Genomic DNA, 21,830 nt, shown 5'->3' with positions numbered 1-21,830 from the left:
GGTTCATGCCTGTCTTGGGAAACCTAATGGTTGGCTGGCTAATTCTGAGGTACACTGAGGGCAATCCCACAATATTTTCCAAAGAAACCCAGCCTGGAAATAACTCGTAACTATATAAGTGCAGGAATCCACATGCCACCTATGAACTTCTTTGAAACTATTATTTTTGTTCCTTTGAAAAAATGTATGGCCTTTGAAGTAATTTCTAAAATGTATCTTTTTATTCAGTTGAATGAGCATAAGCAAAAATAATAGTGGAGATTTTGTCTGCCTAGCACTCATTTGAAAAGCTAAATATTTCTGCTTTTTAAGGGTCTATCTGCTTGCTCACAAACTCAAAATAAATCCTCTCCTATATCAAATTTGTATTATTCATCCAGCATAAAATGTCTCTCGCTCATTTGCACAAAGTAGAGAATAATATTGCTTGGACTGCTCTGGAATTTAACAGTTTGGAATTGGCTGGTATTTATAGACGTGTGTAATAAATCTCCTTTTGAGACAAAGGCATGTGTTGAAATTAGGTAGTAGGTCTAGCTATTGACATACCTATTACAGTTTGGAACTCCTGCTGCGTCTCATTACCTCTGATGTTACACTGTGCTTATCTAAAGGGAATGTAATACAACCCGCCTCATAGTATGGATTTCACATCCTATCAGATGTTTATAATGAAGTTTAGATCAGATTTATTGTGCTGGCGTCATGGTGACTATGAAGAATTTGGGTTATCTGATCAAGCAAAATCCAGTCATATAACACCTTTGCATCTGAAATTTTCAGTGATACTGTATCTTGCCTTCCTTGGGATGGTAATCAGTCCTATTCCTTAGGGAGTTATTAATTTGCATCCTGGGCATATCCAGGACCTCTGTTTTCTGTATGTTCTGTACATGACAATTAATAAATAGTGAAAGCTGCAATCACCAGCCCAAAAAATCTGTTCTCAGAGGCTTTACAATCAGAAATGCATTTTTTAATGAGCTAACAGAACTCTAATGTCACCTATCTGCTGATGTAGCTTCCTAGTGCTGTTTTTTGTACAGCAAGTTAAAATTTCAAGGGAGCAGCCAGAAGTGTAGAGAGACAAGACTGACAGCCAAAGCCTGGAATGAATTTCCTCAAAAAGATATGAAGCTATTGAAGTTTGTGTTGAGACATCAAGGCACTGGTCTTTGAGCAAGGATTTCAGCAGAAAGTTTGATTCATTATAATCCCTAAGATGGTTTCTCCCCACTTGTCTTCCTCCTTTAAGATACATCTAGACAGCCACATTAAAATGTAGTCCGCTGAACCTACAGTTAATCTGCTTACACTATCCTGACAGAGAGCCATATTCTGCCTCAGTACCAAGCTGGAATCAATGCTATACTAGACATTGTAATGAGGAACAAGTTGAAGAAAGTCATGAATGGAGCCTCCTGACTGTCTTGCCCTTCTGACTAAAACATCATATATTGATAGGAAAAACAACTGAAAATAACTCTTCTCATAGGGTGGGACTGGACGAGTCTAGGGAGGTGCTTTGAATAGTAAGTTTAGTCTCCTGTCAAGTTGCCTAATCAATTGGAGGTTGAAGATAGTTCTGCATCTGCATCAGTCCAGCTGTTTCAAAATCCACATCCAAAATAGTCCAGGGGCATGAGATAAAAAAAAATGGAGTTCTTCTTTCAAAAGAACACAATTCCTGTGTTGAGAAATAGGCTGACTGAAATATCAAAGGAATGGTGGAAGGTAGAGGACCGTGACCTTTGTTTTATGTACATTCTGTACACGACAATCAAAGAATAGTGGCTACTCCAAATGGCAGCCAACTGTGCTTCACCTTGTGCTCCTCCTCTGTTCCTACCCTATCAGTCAGACTTACAGCATGTAGAGAATAATGGGATGATGCAGGAAGAAGCAACTAATGATTAGTGAGTTCACTTCTCAGTGGCATTATTGGTCATAAATAATATTGCTGACAATATTTAGGAGTCACTTGTGAAGAAAATGGCATTTTTCTCAAGAACAAGAAAACAATAGAACATGAATATGAATATGAAATATGAATATGAATATATATATATATATATATATATATATATATATATATAATTCTCTGAGTATTAGTATGTGGATCTTTGGTTATTTGGGTTTTCTCCCGCGTAAGATTGGAAGTATCTAGGCAACGTTTCGATGAAGTCTCATTCATCATCTTCAGGCTTGTGTCTTTGGCTCTATGCTTCTCACTCTCTCTCTATATATATATAGTATTCAGCTTTGTTCAGGTATTTTCCCATGTCATTATAGTTGTGCTTTTAAAGTTGTAGCAACGTTTCAGCGGAATCTCATCTGCCATCATCAGGCTTCTGTATAGTGTTTGTCTGTGAGTCAGACTTTCACAGCCATTTCTGTTTTAAATTTGGGGCTAGCCTACTGCTGTGCCAGAATGTCTTCATCCTGATTGGTTGGGAGTCTTGGTCTGTGTTTATTGGTCTTGGAGTTTGCTGTGTTTTGCTTGATTGGTGTTTTTAATATCTTCTGTCTGTTTTGTGGCTTTTTTGTCTTGATTGGCTGGCAACATTGTGCTTCCTGTATTGGAGGCTTTTAGTGCGGCTTGGCTCTGAGTAAACAGACAGCTACCATTTTTAGGAAGCTAGGTTTCATCTGGGTGCCTGGTTGGGGTGCATTTGAGCTGGAGGTATCAGGGGGAATCTGTTTGGACCCAGGTGTTTGCCTGGTTTGTGGTGTGGAGATTTTTTGTTTGAGAGTGCAGGCTTCCAGATAATTGACAGTCTGGTGGAATTATCTCTTCTATTCATGCTTTCAGGTCTTTTTTCAACCTCTATGACTTCTCTGATAATTCTGTAGCTGGGGTTTTCTATAGTGGCTAGGGTTTTGGTGCAATTGAAGTCGATGCTATGACCTGTGGCTTTCATGTGTTGGACTAGTGAGGAAGGGTGTTCCAGGTTTTTTACTGCATTTTTGTGTTCATCTAGGCGGGTACTTATTCTTAAAACAGAAATGGCTGTGAAAGTCTGACTCACAGATGAACACTATACAGAAACCTGATGATGGCAGATGAGATTCTGCCGAAATTTTGCTACAACTTTAAAAGCACAACTATAATGACATGGGAAAATACTCCCCCCAAAAGAAGAATAAGTACCCGCCTAGATGAACAGACAGAAGATATAGAAACACCAATCAAGCAGAACACAGCAAACTCCAAGACCAATAAACACATGAAATTAATTTCGAAGGAATCAAATTAATATCCAACACTGAATACTCCAGCAAGAAAATAATCAGGAAAGCCATTGAAATGGAGAAAGAGCCCCATAACATGAATAAACGGGATGATACCTCCCGCCTACCAGTCATCTAGAAACTAGCCCTCACCAACAAATGAGTCCCAGCCATGAAAACCAACACCAGACCCAAAACAACACGGGACACCACCACCAATCCCCCTCATCAGACCCAGGCCCCAACCCATCCTATAAACGAAGGACAACCACCATCCAGAAACCAGACCACAGCTGCTTCGCCAGCTGTCGCACCCCCCCAACCCCAAAACCAAACAAGCTGACACATGCCAAGAACATGGACCCAGACCCCAAACTCAAAGCCAGACCAAACCCAGAATGTTACATCACAGCCACCCACTCAGGATATCACATCAGAAAACTCAGGAAATTACACCACAAGAACTCAAGAAGTTGCAACACAGCAAATGACCCAGGAAATCACAGCACAAGATCAAGGATACCACAGCAATAAAACTCACAAGGTAATCACACAGTCCACTACCCAAGCCATTGCAACACAAGAGGCTAATGGAAAAGAGATCAAAACACAAACGACCCAGGAGATTACAACGCAGGACACAGAATACCACAACAAAAGAACTCGCAAGGCCATCACACAACCCATTACCCAAGCCATTAAAACATGAGAGGCTAATGGAAAAAAGTTCACTACAAAACAAACCCAGGAGATTACAGCACAAGATCCAGGATATCTCCACAACAAAACTCACAAGGCCATCACACAGCCCATTATACCAATATCAACTCCATCAACCAATCAAGAGGCAGCAGCGCAGCCAACCAACCCAGCATACCAGCCCAACACACCAGTATTTATAGAGAGACAGCAGCTCCGATCACACACTGCTTGCACTGGAACGAAGTATCAGCCTGAGGATGCGAGTGGGACCTCACCAAAACGTCACCAAGATACTCTTAATCTTACATGGGAAAAGACCCGAACACATCTACACCTACACACACACACACACACACACACACACACACACACACACACACACACATATATATATATATATATATATATATATATATATATATATATATATATATATATATATATTGTGATTGGAAGGATTGGTACTGTTAGGAATTTTGAATCTGATGACTGTTAGATCGTGGATTGATGTCAGAACCAGGGAGCGTTAATCTGAAGGGCAAGCCAGTTAATTAGCACGTTGCCTTAATGGGTATAAAAGGACACAGCTGAGCTGGTGCCTTTTGCCAGAAACAAAATGTTTATTTGAGTGAGGACGTTACTGCAAAGAGATCTCTGTTTGTTTGAATTTTGAAGGGGAATTCTAACCGTTTCTGCCAGTCATTATCTTGTTATTTTCCTACAGTTTGATTTGATTGTGAAACGGCTGCTTTGTGTTTGTTCGTTTGAATCTCCAAGAGGAGACATAACATTATTGTTTCTGGCCTAAACAAACCATCTTTAAAGCAAGATGGATTTAAATCAACTGCAGCGTTTGGTAGATATGCAGCAACAGCAAATAAATCAGCTCCTGCAAAGCAATGTGACGCTTCAGAATCAGGTAACACAATTGCTGAATTATGTTTCCAGCTTACCAAGCCCTGCTGCTGTTTCCCCTGCCCCTCCTGTGAGGAAAAGCCCAGTATCCATGCCGGAGAAATTTTCTGGGCAAACGGACATGTTTCCGGCATTTCTGGGGCAGTGTCAATTATTTATGTCCTTGAGGCCTGAAAACTTTCCAAATGATCGGGCCAAGACAGGATTCATTCTTAGCCTCTTATCTGGGCAGGCTGCTAATTGGGCTACTCCTTTGTTAGTTCAAGATAGCCTGTTGTTGAATGATTTCCAGGGTTTTCTTCAACAAATGAGAGTGATGTTTGAGAACCCAATTAAGATACAAACGGTGGACAGATGTTTATGGGACATAAATCAGGGGAAACGTTCCCTGCAGGATTACGTTGCAGAATTTCGTTTGTTATGTTTGGAATCCAACTGGAACGAACCGGCTCATATGGCTGCATTCCAGGAAGGCTTGTCTGATGCCATCAAAGATGAGCTGGTCCATGAAGAGAGGGCTTTAACTTTGGATGCATTGATAGTTCAGTGCTTACGAATTGAAGCTCGTTTACAGCAACGTGGACGCAAACGGCTCGGTATGGAACCATCTTCGTTTTCTCGTGCACAACCCACTCCACTGAGAGTTTTCCAACCCATGGTTAAGACAGAGGAGCCGATGGAGTTGGGAGCACTCCGCCCTCGCTTAACAGCGCGGGAACGTTCGAGACGGTTCCAGGAAGGCTTGTGCCTTTATTGCGGGGGTCTGGGACATTTTGTTAATTCCTGCAATCGGAGAGGAAACCGCAGACCCGTACCTGAAACCACTCTTGGCTTGTCAGGAAAAAAGGGTAGACCTGACCTCAAGGAAACCCTAGGTCGGACACATTTCACATCCCCACCTCAAATTGCTGAACTAAAACCTGGCCCTCCTCGGCATTTACTTTTGGACACTCGAATTTTTCTACAGTCACAGAAGGAGGGAATTTCTGCTGTTGCATTGGTGGACTCAGGGGCTACAACCAGCTTTATGGACCGAGCTTTTGCTACGCACTATGGGATCCCATTGGTTGCTGTACATCCACCCATTAAGGTGGAAACCATGGATGGGCGTGTGCTCAAGTCTGGGCCCATTCGTTTCGCCACCCAGCCAGTGCGTATGATCATTGGGGATCATGAGGAGGCGATAAGTTTTTATATCACCTCGAACCTTCATTTCCCTTTGGTGCTCGGAATGTCCTGGTTGCGTTTGCACAATCCGTTGGTGGCTTGGTCGCAGAACGGTATTTCTTTTCCAAGTCTCCAATGTGTAGACCACCTGAGACAATTGGAACGAGCGACGCCTCCAATGGCTGTGGGAGACAGAGTGGGGTTGTCAACGAAACATCGTCAAGTTAAACATCAGACTCAGGGGAAGGGCCCTGCGGTGGGGGATAGTGTTGTGATTGGAAGGATTGGTACTGTTAGGAATTTTGAATCTGATGACTGTTAGATCGTGGATTGACGTCAGAACCAGGGAACGTTAATCTGAAGGGCAAGCCAGTTAATTAACACGTTGCCTTAATGGGTATAAAAGGACACAGCTGAGCTGGTGCCTTTTGCCAGAAACAAAATGTTTATTTGAGTGAGGACGTTACTGCAAAGAGATCTCTGTTTGTTTGAATTTTGAAGGGAATTCTAACCGTTTCTGCCAGTCATTATCTTGTTATTTTCCTTCAGTTTGATTTGATTGTGAAACGGCTGCTTTGTGTTTGTTGTTGAATCTCCAAGAGGAGACATAACATTATTGTTTTGGCCTAAACAAACCATCTTTAAAGCAAGATGGATTTAAATCAACTGCAGCGTTTGGTAGATATCAGCAACAGCAAATAAATCAGCTCCTGCAAAGCAATGTGAGCTTCAGAATCAGGTAACACAATTGCTGAATATGTTTCCAGCTATATCTCCAAGAGGAGACATAACATATATATATATATATATATATATATATATATATATATATATATATATATATATATTGTGTGTGTGTGTGTATGTGTATGTGTATGTGTATGTGTATGTGTATGTGTATGTGTATGTGTATGTGTATGTGTATGTATATGTGTATGTGTATGTATATTGTATATGTATATATATATAAAATCTCCACACAAAATCTGTTGTGAACAGATAGGAAGGACGTGTGCACTGATTCTTCATTGAACCCACCAAACCCAAGTGACAGAATCTGGTTTTCTTTCATGCTCTAAACAAACACTTTGAGCAGCCTGGAATTAGCATTTCTTCAAGGGTTAATCACATAAAACTTCAAAAACAAATTACTTCTCTTTCAAAACCATTGATAATGCCAGACAAAAAAGGATCCTGTACAACCACTGTGAAAAGTGAAGTCAAACATTTCAGGAGCACATGCCTCTCTGGAAGCCAGCTGTCTGGCCTTGCCTGCAGTTCAAGCCAAAATGGCCTTAGTAAGCAGTGCCCAATGAATGAAAAGGAGAGTTTGTGTCTGCAGAAGCCTAAAATTGCCCATCTCACAAACACATTATCAGTCTTCTACACTGATTCTGTGCTCAAGGTTGTGCTGGTTAAGCCACCTCACTCTGAGAATGAGATGAAGACATAGAGATGTTTGCCAGAACACGTTCATGCCACCATTATGGAGAATATGGATGATAGTTGCTAAATCTTTTCAAAGAATTCTTGAGGAAAGTGTCATTTGCCCCTGAGAATCTTTCAGATCTTTTAGATTCCAGGAAAAACTGGAACTTCCCTGCTGTTTTGAAATCAATTAACTACTATCCATTCTGTAGATGATTTTCTTTTCTTCCCTCCTTCCTCTCTTTCTAAATTTTAACTTGTTAGATGTTAGAAGCCAAACTGGCTTCAGGAAAGGCAGCCAGATCCCATCCTGAGCTTCTCCACTTATTCCTTTTTTTTTTTTTTTTGACAAAGCCTGGAAAATTATTTATGAGCTGTGCTGAAAAATCAGAAGGGTTTTTTTCTCTCTCTCTTTCTCTTTTGGCTCAAATCATTAAAAGCTCATTATATTTGAACTTGGGGAAGATACCTTCTGACTATTCCTTTTCCAAACTTGGAAAAATACAGCTATCTTAAAAACTACCAGCCCAGTTCAATTTTCTGGATAGATCTGTAAGAAAAGAATAAGATAAGATATATGTTAATGCCAAGTCACAACGATTAAGAGGAAAATGTATAATTTAAGGATTTTTCGTGCAATGATAGACAACAGCCCTCCATTCAGTTCTACCATACAATGGCTTATAAAACTCATACACACACTCATGCATACACACACACACACACACACACACACACACACACACACACCAGAAGAGTGAGGGCAACTGTAATTAGCATATTTTAAATGCTAGATTAGCTTCATTGGGAGTTAAGAAATATTTGTTCATTTTACCCATCAGACATAAACATCGTTGGTCTGATTGTTTCATAAGCTTTCTTGGAGCATAGAATACTTTTTATTAATACTGTGCCAAAACAAAGTATAGTCCACCAGTGAGAATGAACTGATTTTAATGTACTGTAAAGTACATTGAAATTCTTGCTTTTCACAAAAACAAATTTTCTTTTACCAAACTGAATAAGAACTAATTGAAAAAAAGTGCAGGACAGATTTTGTTTGCACTACTAATTCTTAGTAGACCACTTATGGACCACTGGGTTCCTTCCAATTTTTTAAATGACATTTTTGCTGTTAATTTGGGGATATTTGCATATTGATATCTCCATATTGACATGGAATGAAAACTGCCTGCATGTGGATGATCTTTATGAGAGTTGGATTTGAGGTCCAGCTTTTCTTGTCCTTTTAAATTTCTCAGATACATATGATACCATTGAAGAAGATACCCTCAAGAGGATATCACAACAGCTCAAGAGGATTAGGAGTTGAGCTATTGTATTACAGTGGGTTTGCTCCATCCTTAGTGTTGATGCCACTTCATGTTGGTGGGATATGAGCAGTCAAGCCCTTGGCCTCTTTTATATTGTGCATTCCCTTGTGCTATTTAATATCTATATGATTATACTCAGTTTTACTCTTCATTTCAAGGTGAATAAGAGATATTATGCAAATCCTTAACCCATCAGTAGAAACTAAAATTAGTGGATCTAATAATACAGTACAGGATTAAAATTGAATCCTGGCAAGACAGAGTCCCTGGCTGATAGTCCATCAAATAGCTACTTTGGTTATTCAGTAGCTCCACTGCTGGGATTCTTTCTAAAGAAGAAGATCTATTTGTCATGGAACCTCTGAGACCAATAGGTGCAAGTGGGGCCAGAAATGTCTTTTCATAGCTGCAGGTAGTATGCTAGGTATGGACTTTCTTGGAACTGCCATGATCCCATTACCTGCAATTGGATTATTGCGTGTATTCTACCTGGGATTATCCTTGAACATTATCCAGAAATTGCAATTGATATAGAATGCAGGAGGTCTCCCATCTGAAGACACAAATAATACTGATGTTGAGAGCACTCCATTGAGTTTGACAATGGTTCTGAAGGCAGTTAAGTTCTGAATTAAGCCAGTGGAATCCTTATGAACTGGGGATGTCTTTAGGAGTATACTCTATGTTAACTATGACATACATATTTTTTCTACTAAGGGTAGCATTTTCTTGGAAATGAAGGAAGTGGGGAAGCAGTGCTTTTCCATTGCTTTCCTTATTTTGAGGGGTCTTTGGTGCTCTCTGAGCTTGGTTGTTTTCCTACAATGCTTGAGGCAGTACTGGGGTTACCTAGTTTGCGTAATGATACATCTGTAAGAAAACAACCAAACTCAGAAAGCACCAAGAAGCCCTCCTTTCAATCCTGAGCTACAAATATTTTCCCTCGTTGTCCTGATTCCCTCAAACAAGCTCCCCAATCACAAGTTCTGATTAGCCTATATCTTAATTATTATCTAGAAAACTGTTTTAAAAACTGTTCTGTCAAGATCTTAGAGATAATATCTGTGCTATGCCTGCCATCTGTTTGGCAATACACTGCCTTAATTTTATATTATTTGTAATGAGCAATATGATGTGTTTTTATGGTTTTACTGTTTAATGACTTGATTTTGTGAACTGTCTAGAGATGCACAATTGTGCTGGTATAGAAGTAATGGAAAATTCAACAGTTTTTCCATCGACACATATGGTAATGACAGCAGGGCTGGAATTTCCATCTATTCTTCATCATTATTTTAGAGTGGAATTTAGCCTCAAAAGGAGTTTTGGTCCTCTATTATTTGCATACAAATAATACATTTGCATACATTTGCATATTAAAGTTGCAATCTTGCCACCAAATTTTAATAAATGAAGCCTACAGAAATAGACTTTAGGGCTAAAAAGGACCTGAAGATTACCCTCCCCTGACTTTAGGAAACATCTTACTGCATATTTAAAAATTGTTCCCAACACAATATGACATAGTGAAAGCAACTATTTCACAAACACAAATATATTCTCAAAGAAACAACAACAATAACATGGAAAATACAAAGTTTTATGTGGGCTATGTGTTAAGCAAAGGATGATCAGGAAGTACAGGAAAGTATGCCATCAGAAATAGAATTTATAATCCATTCATTCAGTTTTGAAGATTAGGCAACATCTAGATCAGCCAATATACAGGGCTGAAGTAGAAACCAAGGATAAACAAGTAAGTACTGGAGGTAGCATATTCCTTAAATTCATACATCTCACCCATAACAATAGAATCCTATCACTGCTAAGAAAAAATAAAACAAGTTGTTGAATATAATTAATTCAAAGCCAAGCATTGCTAATTTATACTGCCTTTTTATTTATTATTTATTTAATGCAATTTAGATACTGCCTGACTTCAAACTAACCCTGGGTGGCTCACAACATAGCCAACAAGAAAAATACAATCTGGACACAAGAAAACAGGATGTTCCTGAATCCATTTTCCTTTGTTAGATAAGCAATTTGTAGTGTTTTTAGGGTAAAGGGGACAGATTAAGCAAAAAGGCATAATCATGTAATTACAAAAATATAGCCCCTTCACCATTCACAAACTAGAAAGTAAGAAATTAGCAAGCAGGTCATCCTGTGAGATACAAAATAGGCAGAACTGGTAACTTGGGAAACAGAATATTGTTTCAATGTATGACATGTGAAAGTCAAAACTACAATACTTCCACAAAATGATTTTTAAAAAAAAATGAAAAACATGCCCCCAAAGAAGCACATAATGGATTAATCTTTGCAGAAGAAAACAACAATAACAACATTATTTAAAGCAGCAGCCCACAATCTTTTGGGCACCAGGAACTGGTTCTGTGGAGAGAGGTTTTCCCATGAACTGGAGGAGGCATGGTTTTATGTGCTACCTGCATCCAACGGATGGGGCTTTGCTTGTTTTTGTTTGGCCTGGTTTCTGGCATGCCACAGCCCAGTGCCACAGACCGGGGTTGGGAACCCCTGCTTTAAAGCACATGCTTAGACAGATCATATTACAGTTACAAGCTTATGCATGCTGTTCCAAGATTATAAAATTTGTATTCCAAAAATCCATATGATCACTAAATTGTAACAATAAGTTGGAATGTTCTATTTATTTGTTGCTTCTTATGATTGCCTGGATTTTGGCAGTCCTCCTTGGAGTTGTGAACCCTGCACAGTATTTTGAGAGTAAGTATGATTGAATGGCACAGACGTTCTTTCTAAGCAGTCTTGGACTCATTTGTGTGATGATTCATCCACATGTAAAGGACCCATTTTTAAATAATTGGGAAAATTAAAAAGAAAAAAAGACACATAGTGATTGGATGGATTTTAGCCTGGAACATATGCATGCATGCATGCACGCATGCACACACAAACACACTTTTTAAATCTTTATGCTTGCAATAAAAGTTCCTAGAAATAGTCCAAAGAGAATGTTATTACTCTAATGAACAGAAAAGTAGCTGCCTGGTCAGTACTTTGAGGGCTGCTGTTTTCTTTACTTTCACACTGTATGTAGCAGGAATCAGAGCTTGTTCTGAATGCCAGAAATATTTGTATTGGTTGCCTTTGTCAGCATCCATGTCTGAACATTTCAAAGAGTTCTCGTCTTGATTGTTTTCTGGATTAAAACCATTTGGGAAGTGGACAAGATTGCCTTTTCTCTTTGTTGTCTGCCAGAGAGCAAACTTCCAGGAAAGGGAAAAAAATAGAAGAGAAACTAGGCTAATTGAAAAGATGCAATAAAAACATCCACCACTGATTACCTCTTTTATTTCTTCCTTTAAATATGCTAAATGTTGCAGGTATGAGGACAGATAGGTAGTACTGGTTTGTTCATGCAAGCAAGTGAGCGAACTCTACCTGAAAAAATGAACAATGAAATATAGCTTTTGTTTGTTTGAATGTATATCTGTAGTCTGTGGATGAGGCCCTATGAAAAGCATTTCTGTGAAATGGACTTAGGCAGTCTTCCCCTCATCCTGATAATGACATAGAAGTAATATACTGATTGTAACATCCTTAGAAATGAATCTATTTCAGATATGGTCCAAATTCTGAAGGATTTACTTCAATATAGTTGTATGACAAGAAAGAAAATGGACTTTGAATATTCCTCCCATCTCAATTCCTACTTTATTCTGATTTAAAACAACAATTTAGCCAAAGATGCACACACACACACACATATAATATTCCTACCTTTGTCAAATTCAATAAGGGAGAAAGTAAAATCAATCAGCCTTTCAGTGGACAGTTCATAGACAACATTTAAGAAATGGTTAAACCAGTTTTAGGTTAAGAAAAGTGGAAGATATATAAAAGTCAGAGGTAGCAACTCACTGAGTGATGATTTTATGCAATCACTATCCATAGTTATCCCACAGATTGCGGGGAAAGCCTTTTTGCCAGTTGTTTGATAGATTGCTATGATTCTTATCTAGAGTTATTTTCTCTTCCTTCCAAATTAATTCCATATTTTCTACAAAGTTCAAAGAAAACAATGATTGCCCGGTATGTAATCTGCATAGTTTTCTTTATTTTATATATACCATGTTAACTGCCATTTGTTAATCACAGTTGAGTACTAATGGCAAAACATGGTCCTCTAAATCCACAGCTGTAATCAGCATGGTGAGGAGTGATGGGAAATACACTGAAAGGACAAATATTTACCTTATGTGCAGAGGGTTGACAGAAGAGTGATTGAGAGAGAGAAAGAGAAAGAAAAAAGAGAATATGTTGGAAAATTGGAACTTCTTTTAAAATAAATGCATAGTGCTTTGATAATCTGACATCACCCTCATACTTTAAAATGTTTTATATTTTGAGGCATCACTCTGTATTCTCTTTATTTGTGCTGATGTATTGAATGCAATCTGAGATGTATTAATTTAATTGAAATTAATTTAATGGCCTCATTGCTGCACATTTTATTTACATCCTTATTACAGTTTTGTGTCCATTAACATGACTTGCATCTGTGCTATTTCTTAACAGTGTAGTTTAAAAGCATAAATAAAATAGTTTGTTTTATTCAACAACCAAGAAATGAACTGATTGTTTTATATATGGGTACAGATTAAAAACGGTGTTTGTTTTTCAAATACATAATATAGTAAAATAAGGTCCGAAATCAATGGTAAGGGCTAAAGAATTCATAGTAAATTGCAAGACTCGGATTATAAAGTTTATAAGTTATTACATATAAGTGTAACAGTTTAGGGAAACACCTTAAACCATAACAAGTATGAAATGGGCTAAACTATTGCAGACTAATAATTACTGGTATTTAAGAAATATCTGGTATTATTAGACCCTCTCACATGCTTTGTTCTAAAGCTAGTTATTAATCTTTCATATATGCATTTGATATTTCCTATTCAGATGCACAGCCAAACATGTATCAGAGCTGAACATTTGTTCAAGCTCATATTGCAAGTTTGATGCATCAGAATGCAAGCTGCATCGTGAGAATGAAGTTGGCACAAGGTGGCAATTTAACTTGAACTCTGAAAACCGAATGTTTAAATGGAACTTTTAATACATAACTTAAAGAACCTGATAGAACTGTAGCATATATTGTAGACTATGGTGGCACAGTTTTATTCACCCTAAAAGTGGCTTCTGCAAACTTCATGGAAAACTTTGATATATTGAAGTTTGGGGAAACTGGCAAGTTTGTGATGAAAGTGGGTGAACATTTTGCATGCTTACAAATAAAGACTTCTAAACAATCCTAAAAATAATTTATGGTTTTCCACTTCCCAATGACATATTTCACAAGCAAACTCATCAATAGAATACAGAATATAGCAGTATCATAATATGCCACAAGCAAACAACAATATAATTGAACTTTGTCCATCATTATATTCTTAAATTTTGCATATTGTTTTTCAGATGCCCTTTGAATTATTTAGAAAAACAACCAGGAGATTCTGTAATTGAATCCTTTTTAAAAAAATATGATGTAAAAGTCTGACATGCTACTGTTGGGGCATTCCATTAATTATTTAGATAGGTACCATTAGGACTAGACTGGGCACCCAACACTGCTAGGGCTACCAGATCTGAATAGGAAAAATCTATAGAACCATTACATGGCATCTGACAGTGTCATTTCTTTTGTCTCTACCTCCAGCTAGTGGTCATCTGCCTTTTTTTCATTCCCAATTTAGGCAATAATCTGGGGATCCAGAGACAAAACAACCCATGTTCAATTGACTCACATAAAAGGAGATCCTGCCCCTCCCCACCAGGATTTTGTTTCCTTTCAAGTTTCCTCTCAAGTTTCCTGTCATCCAGTATTCACCCTTTCCTCCTTAGCTGAAGTAGTGGTATTTTTTTCCCCTTTCTCTACACTTTTGAAAAAAAAAAAGAGCAGATGGCATAACCAAGTACAAAATCAGAATTCAAAACAACTGCATAATTGAAAATTATATCTTTCCACTTGACAAATTACATGGAACAAAATGTTGTACGCTTTGCATTATATTCTCCCTGTGGCTCAGAAAAATTAATGAAATGGGTTCAAAAGATTTAAGGTAACATTTTACTCCTTCATTCTCCCACTTTCTCCTAAAATGAACTGAAAACTTTATTTTTATGTTGTAGGAAGTTAGCACCCACTCCCCGCCTAGAAAAATGAAATATCTTAGGAAATATTAAAAAGGCAGAATATCTCCCTAAAAAGAGTAGAAACGCAGAAACAGAAACTCACCTCAAAAGTAGAAGCTCACCCTCACCTTTGTTAATGGTGGGCCATTAAGGCCTGGGCCAGAATATTTTACATAATAAAGACCTCCAGGTAAAGCTATAGCAATTGCTCAAAGACCTTTTCATTACATCATCATCAGGGGTGGGATTCTAGAGGTTCACACCTATTCACTAGAAATGGTTGTTAATATTCTAAGCAGTTTGGAGAACCGGTTGTTAGAAGAAATTACTGGCCTAATCCTGTAAGGAAGGCAGGAAGGAAACATTCTGGTGTTGCTTACAGAAACTGCCTCTCCATTAACTCTTATTACATTCTTGGCAGGACTAGACTTCCTGTTTCTGGAACTTCTCTGGAGGTTTTTTTCCTCCTTTGCTGGTACTTTGCTTGTGTGGAGTGACCATTCAAAGTTACAATGGCACTGAAAAAAGTGACTTATGGCCATTTTTCACACTTACAACTGTTTCAGCATCCCCACAGTCATGAGAGGCCAGGCGAGGAGATGTGTGCCTCGATGTGAGTGATGTTGAGTTGGCCATGCCCAGCCAGTCACATGTCCACCAAGCCATGCCCACCAACTAAGCCTTGCCCACAGAACTGGTTGTTAAAAAAATTGAATCCTACCCAGATCATCATCCAGCAAGGCTCAACAAAGCCTGGAACTCAGGAGAGCCTACAGAGTTGTCCCTGCATGGCCCCATGGAAGTCTGACAACCAATTTAGAATACAAGCTCAAATTCAAATCTCAACAGAGGATATAAAACCAGGCACTCTCAGCATTTCAGCCTTCCTTCTCTTTTCCTTCACCTTGGAGCATGTGATCATTCTTCTTTGGAGCTCCAAGCCATGAGGTCCTGTCCACCATTAAACCATCTTTCCAAATAGCCTCCATGTTTCCAGTGTCTTTTCCCCACTTGGAACTGAACCCAGAAGGATTATTCTCCCAACAATGTAATCAAGATGCTGCTACAAATCCCACATAAAACTCTCAGAAGACAAAAATATGATTTTTAATTTTGTTTTATATTTGGTAAAATATGTTTTACCAATGTGTAGTCCCTGAGCTTCAAGGAAGATGCCTATCCTGGTTTACATTCACATAGGTGAATGTTATAGAAATATGGACAATCTAGATATGGACAATCTGTTATAGAAATATGGACAATCCAATCAAATATGGACAAAAAATATGGACATTTTAAGATTCTAAAGCCTGGGATATTTTGCAAGCTTCAAGTGAGAAGAATTGGAAGATAATTTGGCCAAAGAAAGCAAGCTGTAGTTTGTCAGATGATGCCAGTGGAAATGAGTTATAATATCCTTAGTCCTGAAGTAATACTAAAGTCTAATTATAGCAATCAGCTGAATTTAAACTAAAGCTTTAAGCCCACATAATGAAGAAGTCATCAAGTGAAGAACAATAGACACTGAAATGCATGATAACCCTGCATTCATTATTGCCACTCAGATTTCATCTTCTTTTCACATATTCATTGTGTTTATCTGGTTCAAATAATTTCTTCAAAGTTACTACCAGTCCTTCATCAACCTCAGAATGAAGGCACAAAATGCTAATTATCATCTGAGTTGCTTTTCTCAGAATGGGTCATTTTAAGTATTTGTTCTTTTCAAAATCAAGCTGAGGATCAATTTCATTATACACTTGAATGTGAAATATACTGTTTTTTTTAAAGATCTTCATCTCTTTTCAGAAACAGTTCATTTACTTATCTGTGACATTGTAAAATATTGATTTTTCTATTAGTTAATACATGTATAATCATTATTTTGCTTATTTTGCTTACCTTGCTGATTTCTCTTGCTGTTGAAGAAGTAATGCAGCTTATGGCTTGAAATTTTTCCAATGTTTTTGTAATGGTTGTTTTATTGATTTTAGTTAAACTTAATAGGGAAAGCTGAATAAACAATAAGTAATACTGAATAAAAATAACACTGAATATTTTGGACCATGCATCCTTTAAACAGTAATAAAAGGGCTGTTTTTGTTGGGTGCAAAAATTCAGGACCTTAGGTTAAGTTCTAGTTAAATTAATGCCTATACACAAGAATCTAGTCAACTAGTGGTCAGTATTAAATTGGCACTAAATAAGTGTTAATGGAATTCAAGAGGGGTTGGACTTAGATCATTTGTGGGAATATAACTCCAGCCTGATTGTCCAGCTTCTGCCTTTCCTTCTCTTTCATTTTTGTATTTAGGTACCATTTATATCTGACAGCATTATCAGGCTTGTAACACAAAGAATTTTGGGATAAGTAGCTTTAGTACCACGTCCATGATTTCATAACAATTATCTTATCAGGAGTGCTAATATTTCTCCATTTAATAATTGTTATTTTCATATCCTCTTAAAAAAGGCAAAGAGAAAAAAAAGTTCACCCAAAAGATTGGATTCTAGAAATTATTTAATTTATTATTGAAAACTTTTATCACTTTATCTGCTGAAAATATCCAGGATTCCTTCTGGGTCAGAAAATCTGCAAGTTCTCAGCAGTCAGAACACTCAATTTAAATAAAATATTTTCATTTTCCATGCATTGCTCGAGATGAGAGCATGTGAAATAGCCTAGAGCATACATTAATAATATTACAAGTTTTAAAATCAACTAACGTAAAGTAAAAAAAGAAAAGAAAGAAATCAAAGGGAAACCTAAATGTGTAAGGAAGAAAGAAAAAGAAAAGAAAAAGATACAAAGAAGTGGCTTTAAATCTTTACAGCAGTTATAAGTACTGTGATAAATTGACCTCTTGCTCTGAGGTTACAGCATGATTCTCTTCTTTCTATAATCTATCCTGTCTAATCATCAAAGCAATAAATCTTAAGTTCATTTTTTGTTTTACACAGAGAGTCCATAAGGGTTTTTTGTCAAGAAGCAATAAATGAAGATACTGTCTTTTCTCTGATAAAAGAAGTCAATTTGGCCATCTCTGCAAGCTTCATCATCTATAATTCCATGGTGGAAAATGCCAAATCTTTCCATCTTTGTGCACAAAAAATCTTATGCAAAAACATATACAAAAATAAAAATTTCATGACTTTGTTGTTCTCTTTTGTACTTCACAAGGCTTTATTAGATCTCCATTAAAATATTTGCACTTTATGTAAAGAATAAGTTAATTTATTCATTTTATAAAGTTATCTCCAGGTTAATGTCTTCCAAACTTTGAACAAGTTCAGATGAAATCGTCAATTGTGGCTAGGAGGGGGGAAGGCTAACTACTCATCGTACCTTCCAGAGACACCATCTCAAAGTCAAAACGCTGCCGGTTGAATGCAATGGCTCACTAACCAGCCAACCATTGAAGAGACAATTCCCAAAACAATTTATTTAAATATAATTGGACAATAAGAGACCAGTAAGAAGGAGGAACTGCAGAGGAACTGGATGGGAAAACTTAACCAGGAAAGTTTGATGTTCAAACTTCAGTTCTAACTTTGCTATCCTGTAGACCACTTGGCTTTTAGTAAAGTATGCCTTTCATTAAAACTGGAATTGAAGGTCTTTCTTGCCTAAAAGATCAAGTCAGGGCAGATCTGACAATTATACTGTACTATTACAAAAAGTAGAATAGAATAGAATAGAATAGAATAGAATAGAATAGAATAGAATAGAATAGAATAGAATAGAATAGAATACTTTATTGGCCAAGTGTGATTGGATACACAAGAAATTTGCCTTGGTGTAAACACTCTCAGTATAAAGAAAAGATACATTCATTAAGAATCAAGAATCATAATGTACAATACTTAATGATAGTCATAGGGTACAATCAACAATCAAATCATACTAGGAAACAGTCAGTATAAATTGTAAGGATACAAGCGACAAAGTTACAGTCCTACAATCACAAGTGGGAGGGGATGGGTGATAAGGAGTGATGAGAAGATTAACAGTAATAGTAGTCCACACTTTGTAAAAAGTTGAACGGTGTTGAGGCAATTATTTGTTTAGCAGAGTGATGGCTTTCGGGGGAAAAAAACTGTCTTTGTGTCTAGTTGTTCTGGAGTGCAGTGTTCTATAGCGTCGTTTTGAGGGAAGGAGTTGAAACAGTTTATGTCCAGGATGTGAGGGGTCTGTAAATATTTTCACAGCCCTCTTTTTGACTCATACAGTATACAGGTCCTCGATTGAAGGCAGGTGGGTAGTAATTGTTTTTTCTGCAGTCCTAATTATCCTCGAAGTCTGTGTCTATCCTGTTGGGTTGCAGAACCAAACCAGACAGATATAGAGGTACAGATGATAGACTCATAGCACTATCATCTAGGCATCAGATTGGAGTTAATATATTAGTTCCAGTCAAAATCTATTTCCCAGTGATATTCTTTGTAGTAGGAATTGAGCGTTCTTCAGTCATTCTGGGTTTCAATTTCTATAAGCCAAATCAAAGTAGCTGTGAGCTGGTATTATAGGCATTACAGTTCAAAGATCTGAGGAACATCAAATTGCCTGTCAGAAAGGAATTATTTTGGAACTAATGCTGGATATTTTAAATATAGTTTACTTGACTGTAAGAAAAACGCAGTTGATGTTTTGGTGGGGTATTTTGTGTATGTGTGTGCGCGTTCCTGCTGAACCAAATATGTGACATGATCTGAATTCAATCTCATATAAATAAAACCTTCTAATGATTGCTCAAATAATTGGGTAACCTAGCTTAGAAATGGGGGAGAAATATGTTCCTCCAACACATTTAAATGAATAGCAATGCAGTTTATGCATTAAGAGTTTAATGCCATATTTTGTTCAAATAAAAATTCACTGAAAGTTTGACAGGCATCAAATTTTCTATCCTTTTATACCCAATGATCATTTCCTTAATGATATTAGGGGGAATCATTTACATTAATATACATATGCATGTATGCACACACACACACACACACACCTACACGCACACACTAATGTAAGGTAAAATACACAGTCAAAATATACATAATCAAGTAGTCATTTTAAAGTTTGGGGAGGGGGAGGAAGAACTGAGACTGATGCAGATTAAGACAAAACAAAACAAAGATAGGAAAAAAAATAAAAAAGGAGGTATTGATAACATACGCATGTACCTTTCAAGTCAATTGTATATTTATCATTGTTTTTCACATACATTAACATTTAAATTAAGGAATATGCCTCTTTAATTTAATATACTTTATTTTGCTGCATTAATATTTAAATATTTTCTCTTACTTGTTGTTTTTGCTATTGTGTTCTAAGCCTAATTGCCATATGGGCAGGTTTTATCTGTGACTCAGAAGTCTCACAATTATCCCATCAAAATGATCACAAAGGCTAAAATATTTTAAATGCATTATGTTTACATTTCTTATTCTTTTTAAAACTATAATAAAAATATAATATGCACAACCAGAAGAAATAAGTCAGAGGAATAAATATTGAAAGAAAGAAAGGACAGCATATTGAGTGACTGAAAGATCTGAATGGGAGAAGGAAGAAATCTCAAAATATTTAAGGGCATGGAGGCAGAGAGACGAATGAAAATCAAACTTTTTTACATTTGTGGAATCTGCATGTTAAGTTATAGAAATCAAGCAGAATTAACACGTAGACATGCTGGATGCTTTTTTAGTGCTCGTCCCTCAAAATGGGGATGGAGCCATTTGCCAAGGCCCGGGCGAATTCCATTATAAAACAGTGTTTCTTGCAGTATCACTTCCTGGTAAAGAGAGGAAAAAAAGGTTATTTATTTTAGCTCTAATTTTATTACCTAAAATAGTTATTAAGTAGATAGTGAATTGTATTGTGATATTTGAAAATCGAGGAAAAAAATCACAACACGGTGCATTCATGGACATTCAATAATTCTATCCATTTGACTAAGTATTGAAAAAAAAATACTATGATGGAAGCTCAGAGTGTCTGTCTGTCTGTCTGTCTATCTAGTTCAGGACTAGTATTGATGATGTTACTAGTTAGGGTAATGAAACGTCTGCAAGAAAACAAGCAAGCTTAGAGAGCACCAAGAACCCCTCAAAGTAGGGCTCTATTGGCATCTGCTAGCATATTATCTGATCGTACTTCTCTACTGAGCCTTGGAATCTGTCTTGGGGACTGACTGTAACTAGTGTATCCTTATTATGCCTCATATCAGCAGCTGTGCTCTATAATGGAGAGGGTGATAATGATGTTCCAGCTTCAGCTGTTGCCTGTACATACAGTTGTTTTTCCTGACCTTCTTGAATATGGAATGTAGTTGGTCCAGTTGAGTTAGCAGCTTCCTCTTCACTATGTTGAAACATCAGGTAGCTAGCTGTTTCTCAGTTAATGTGGACACAGGTCCATCCATAGTTCCCTCAAATGCTATGCTTTCATTATATCTGTTGTTGTAGAAGCATTCTATCAGTTCCAGGTTCTCTTGTCTTGTCCATGTATGGATTGTTCCAATCTAATAGATCGTTCGTTCCTCAACAACTGATACAAACCTTGTTAATTTGGGTGATGTCCAAGTCAGCATGACTCTTCTAGATTGAGTTACTGGAATAATCCATACATGGACAAGACAGGAGAACCTGGAACTGATAGAATAATTCTATAGCTAGTTCATGTCTCATGTCTCGTGAACTAGCTAGGATTTGAATTTTTGAATTCTGGACACCCACATCAAATGTGTTGCTCTAATCATTATTCATTCCTTACATCTATCTATTCTCTCTCTCTCTATCTTCCTCCCTCCTTCCCCCCCCCGTGTGTGTGTGTGTGTGTGTGTGTGTGAGAGAGAGAGAGAGAGAGAGAGA

The 21,830-nt window shown here is 37.3% G+C and overlaps 1 protein-coding gene and 1 long non-coding RNA gene across 2 annotated transcripts in view; one reads left to right on the top strand and one right to left on the bottom strand.

Annotated features, from left to right (window-relative positions):
• LOC148126425 (uncharacterized) overlaps window positions 1-21,830 on the top strand; it is a 402,020-nt gene that overhangs the window by 143,929 nt on the left and 236,261 nt on the right. The window lies entirely within an intron of this gene.
• CNBD1 (cyclic nucleotide binding domain containing 1) overlaps window positions 20,011-21,830 on the bottom strand; it is a 112,432-nt gene continuing 110,612 nt past the window's right edge. The window contains exon 10 of the mRNA XM_087931482.1: window positions 20,011-20,752. Coding sequence (XP_087787608.1) covers window positions 20,624-20,752 — 129 coding nt within the window. The 3' untranslated portion in view covers window positions 20,011-20,623. The remainder of the gene's footprint in view (window positions 20,753-21,830) is intronic.

Source organism: Pseudonaja textilis, chromosome 3, assembly GCF_049901715.1.
Source record: "Pseudonaja textilis isolate UNSWEBS1 chromosome 3, rPseTex1.2, whole genome shotgun sequence".
NCBI lineage: Eukaryota > Metazoa > Chordata > Lepidosauria > Squamata > Elapidae > Pseudonaja > Pseudonaja textilis.
The sequence above is the reverse complement of the archived record's forward strand: the minus strand, read 5'-3'. Positions and strand labels throughout refer to the sequence as shown.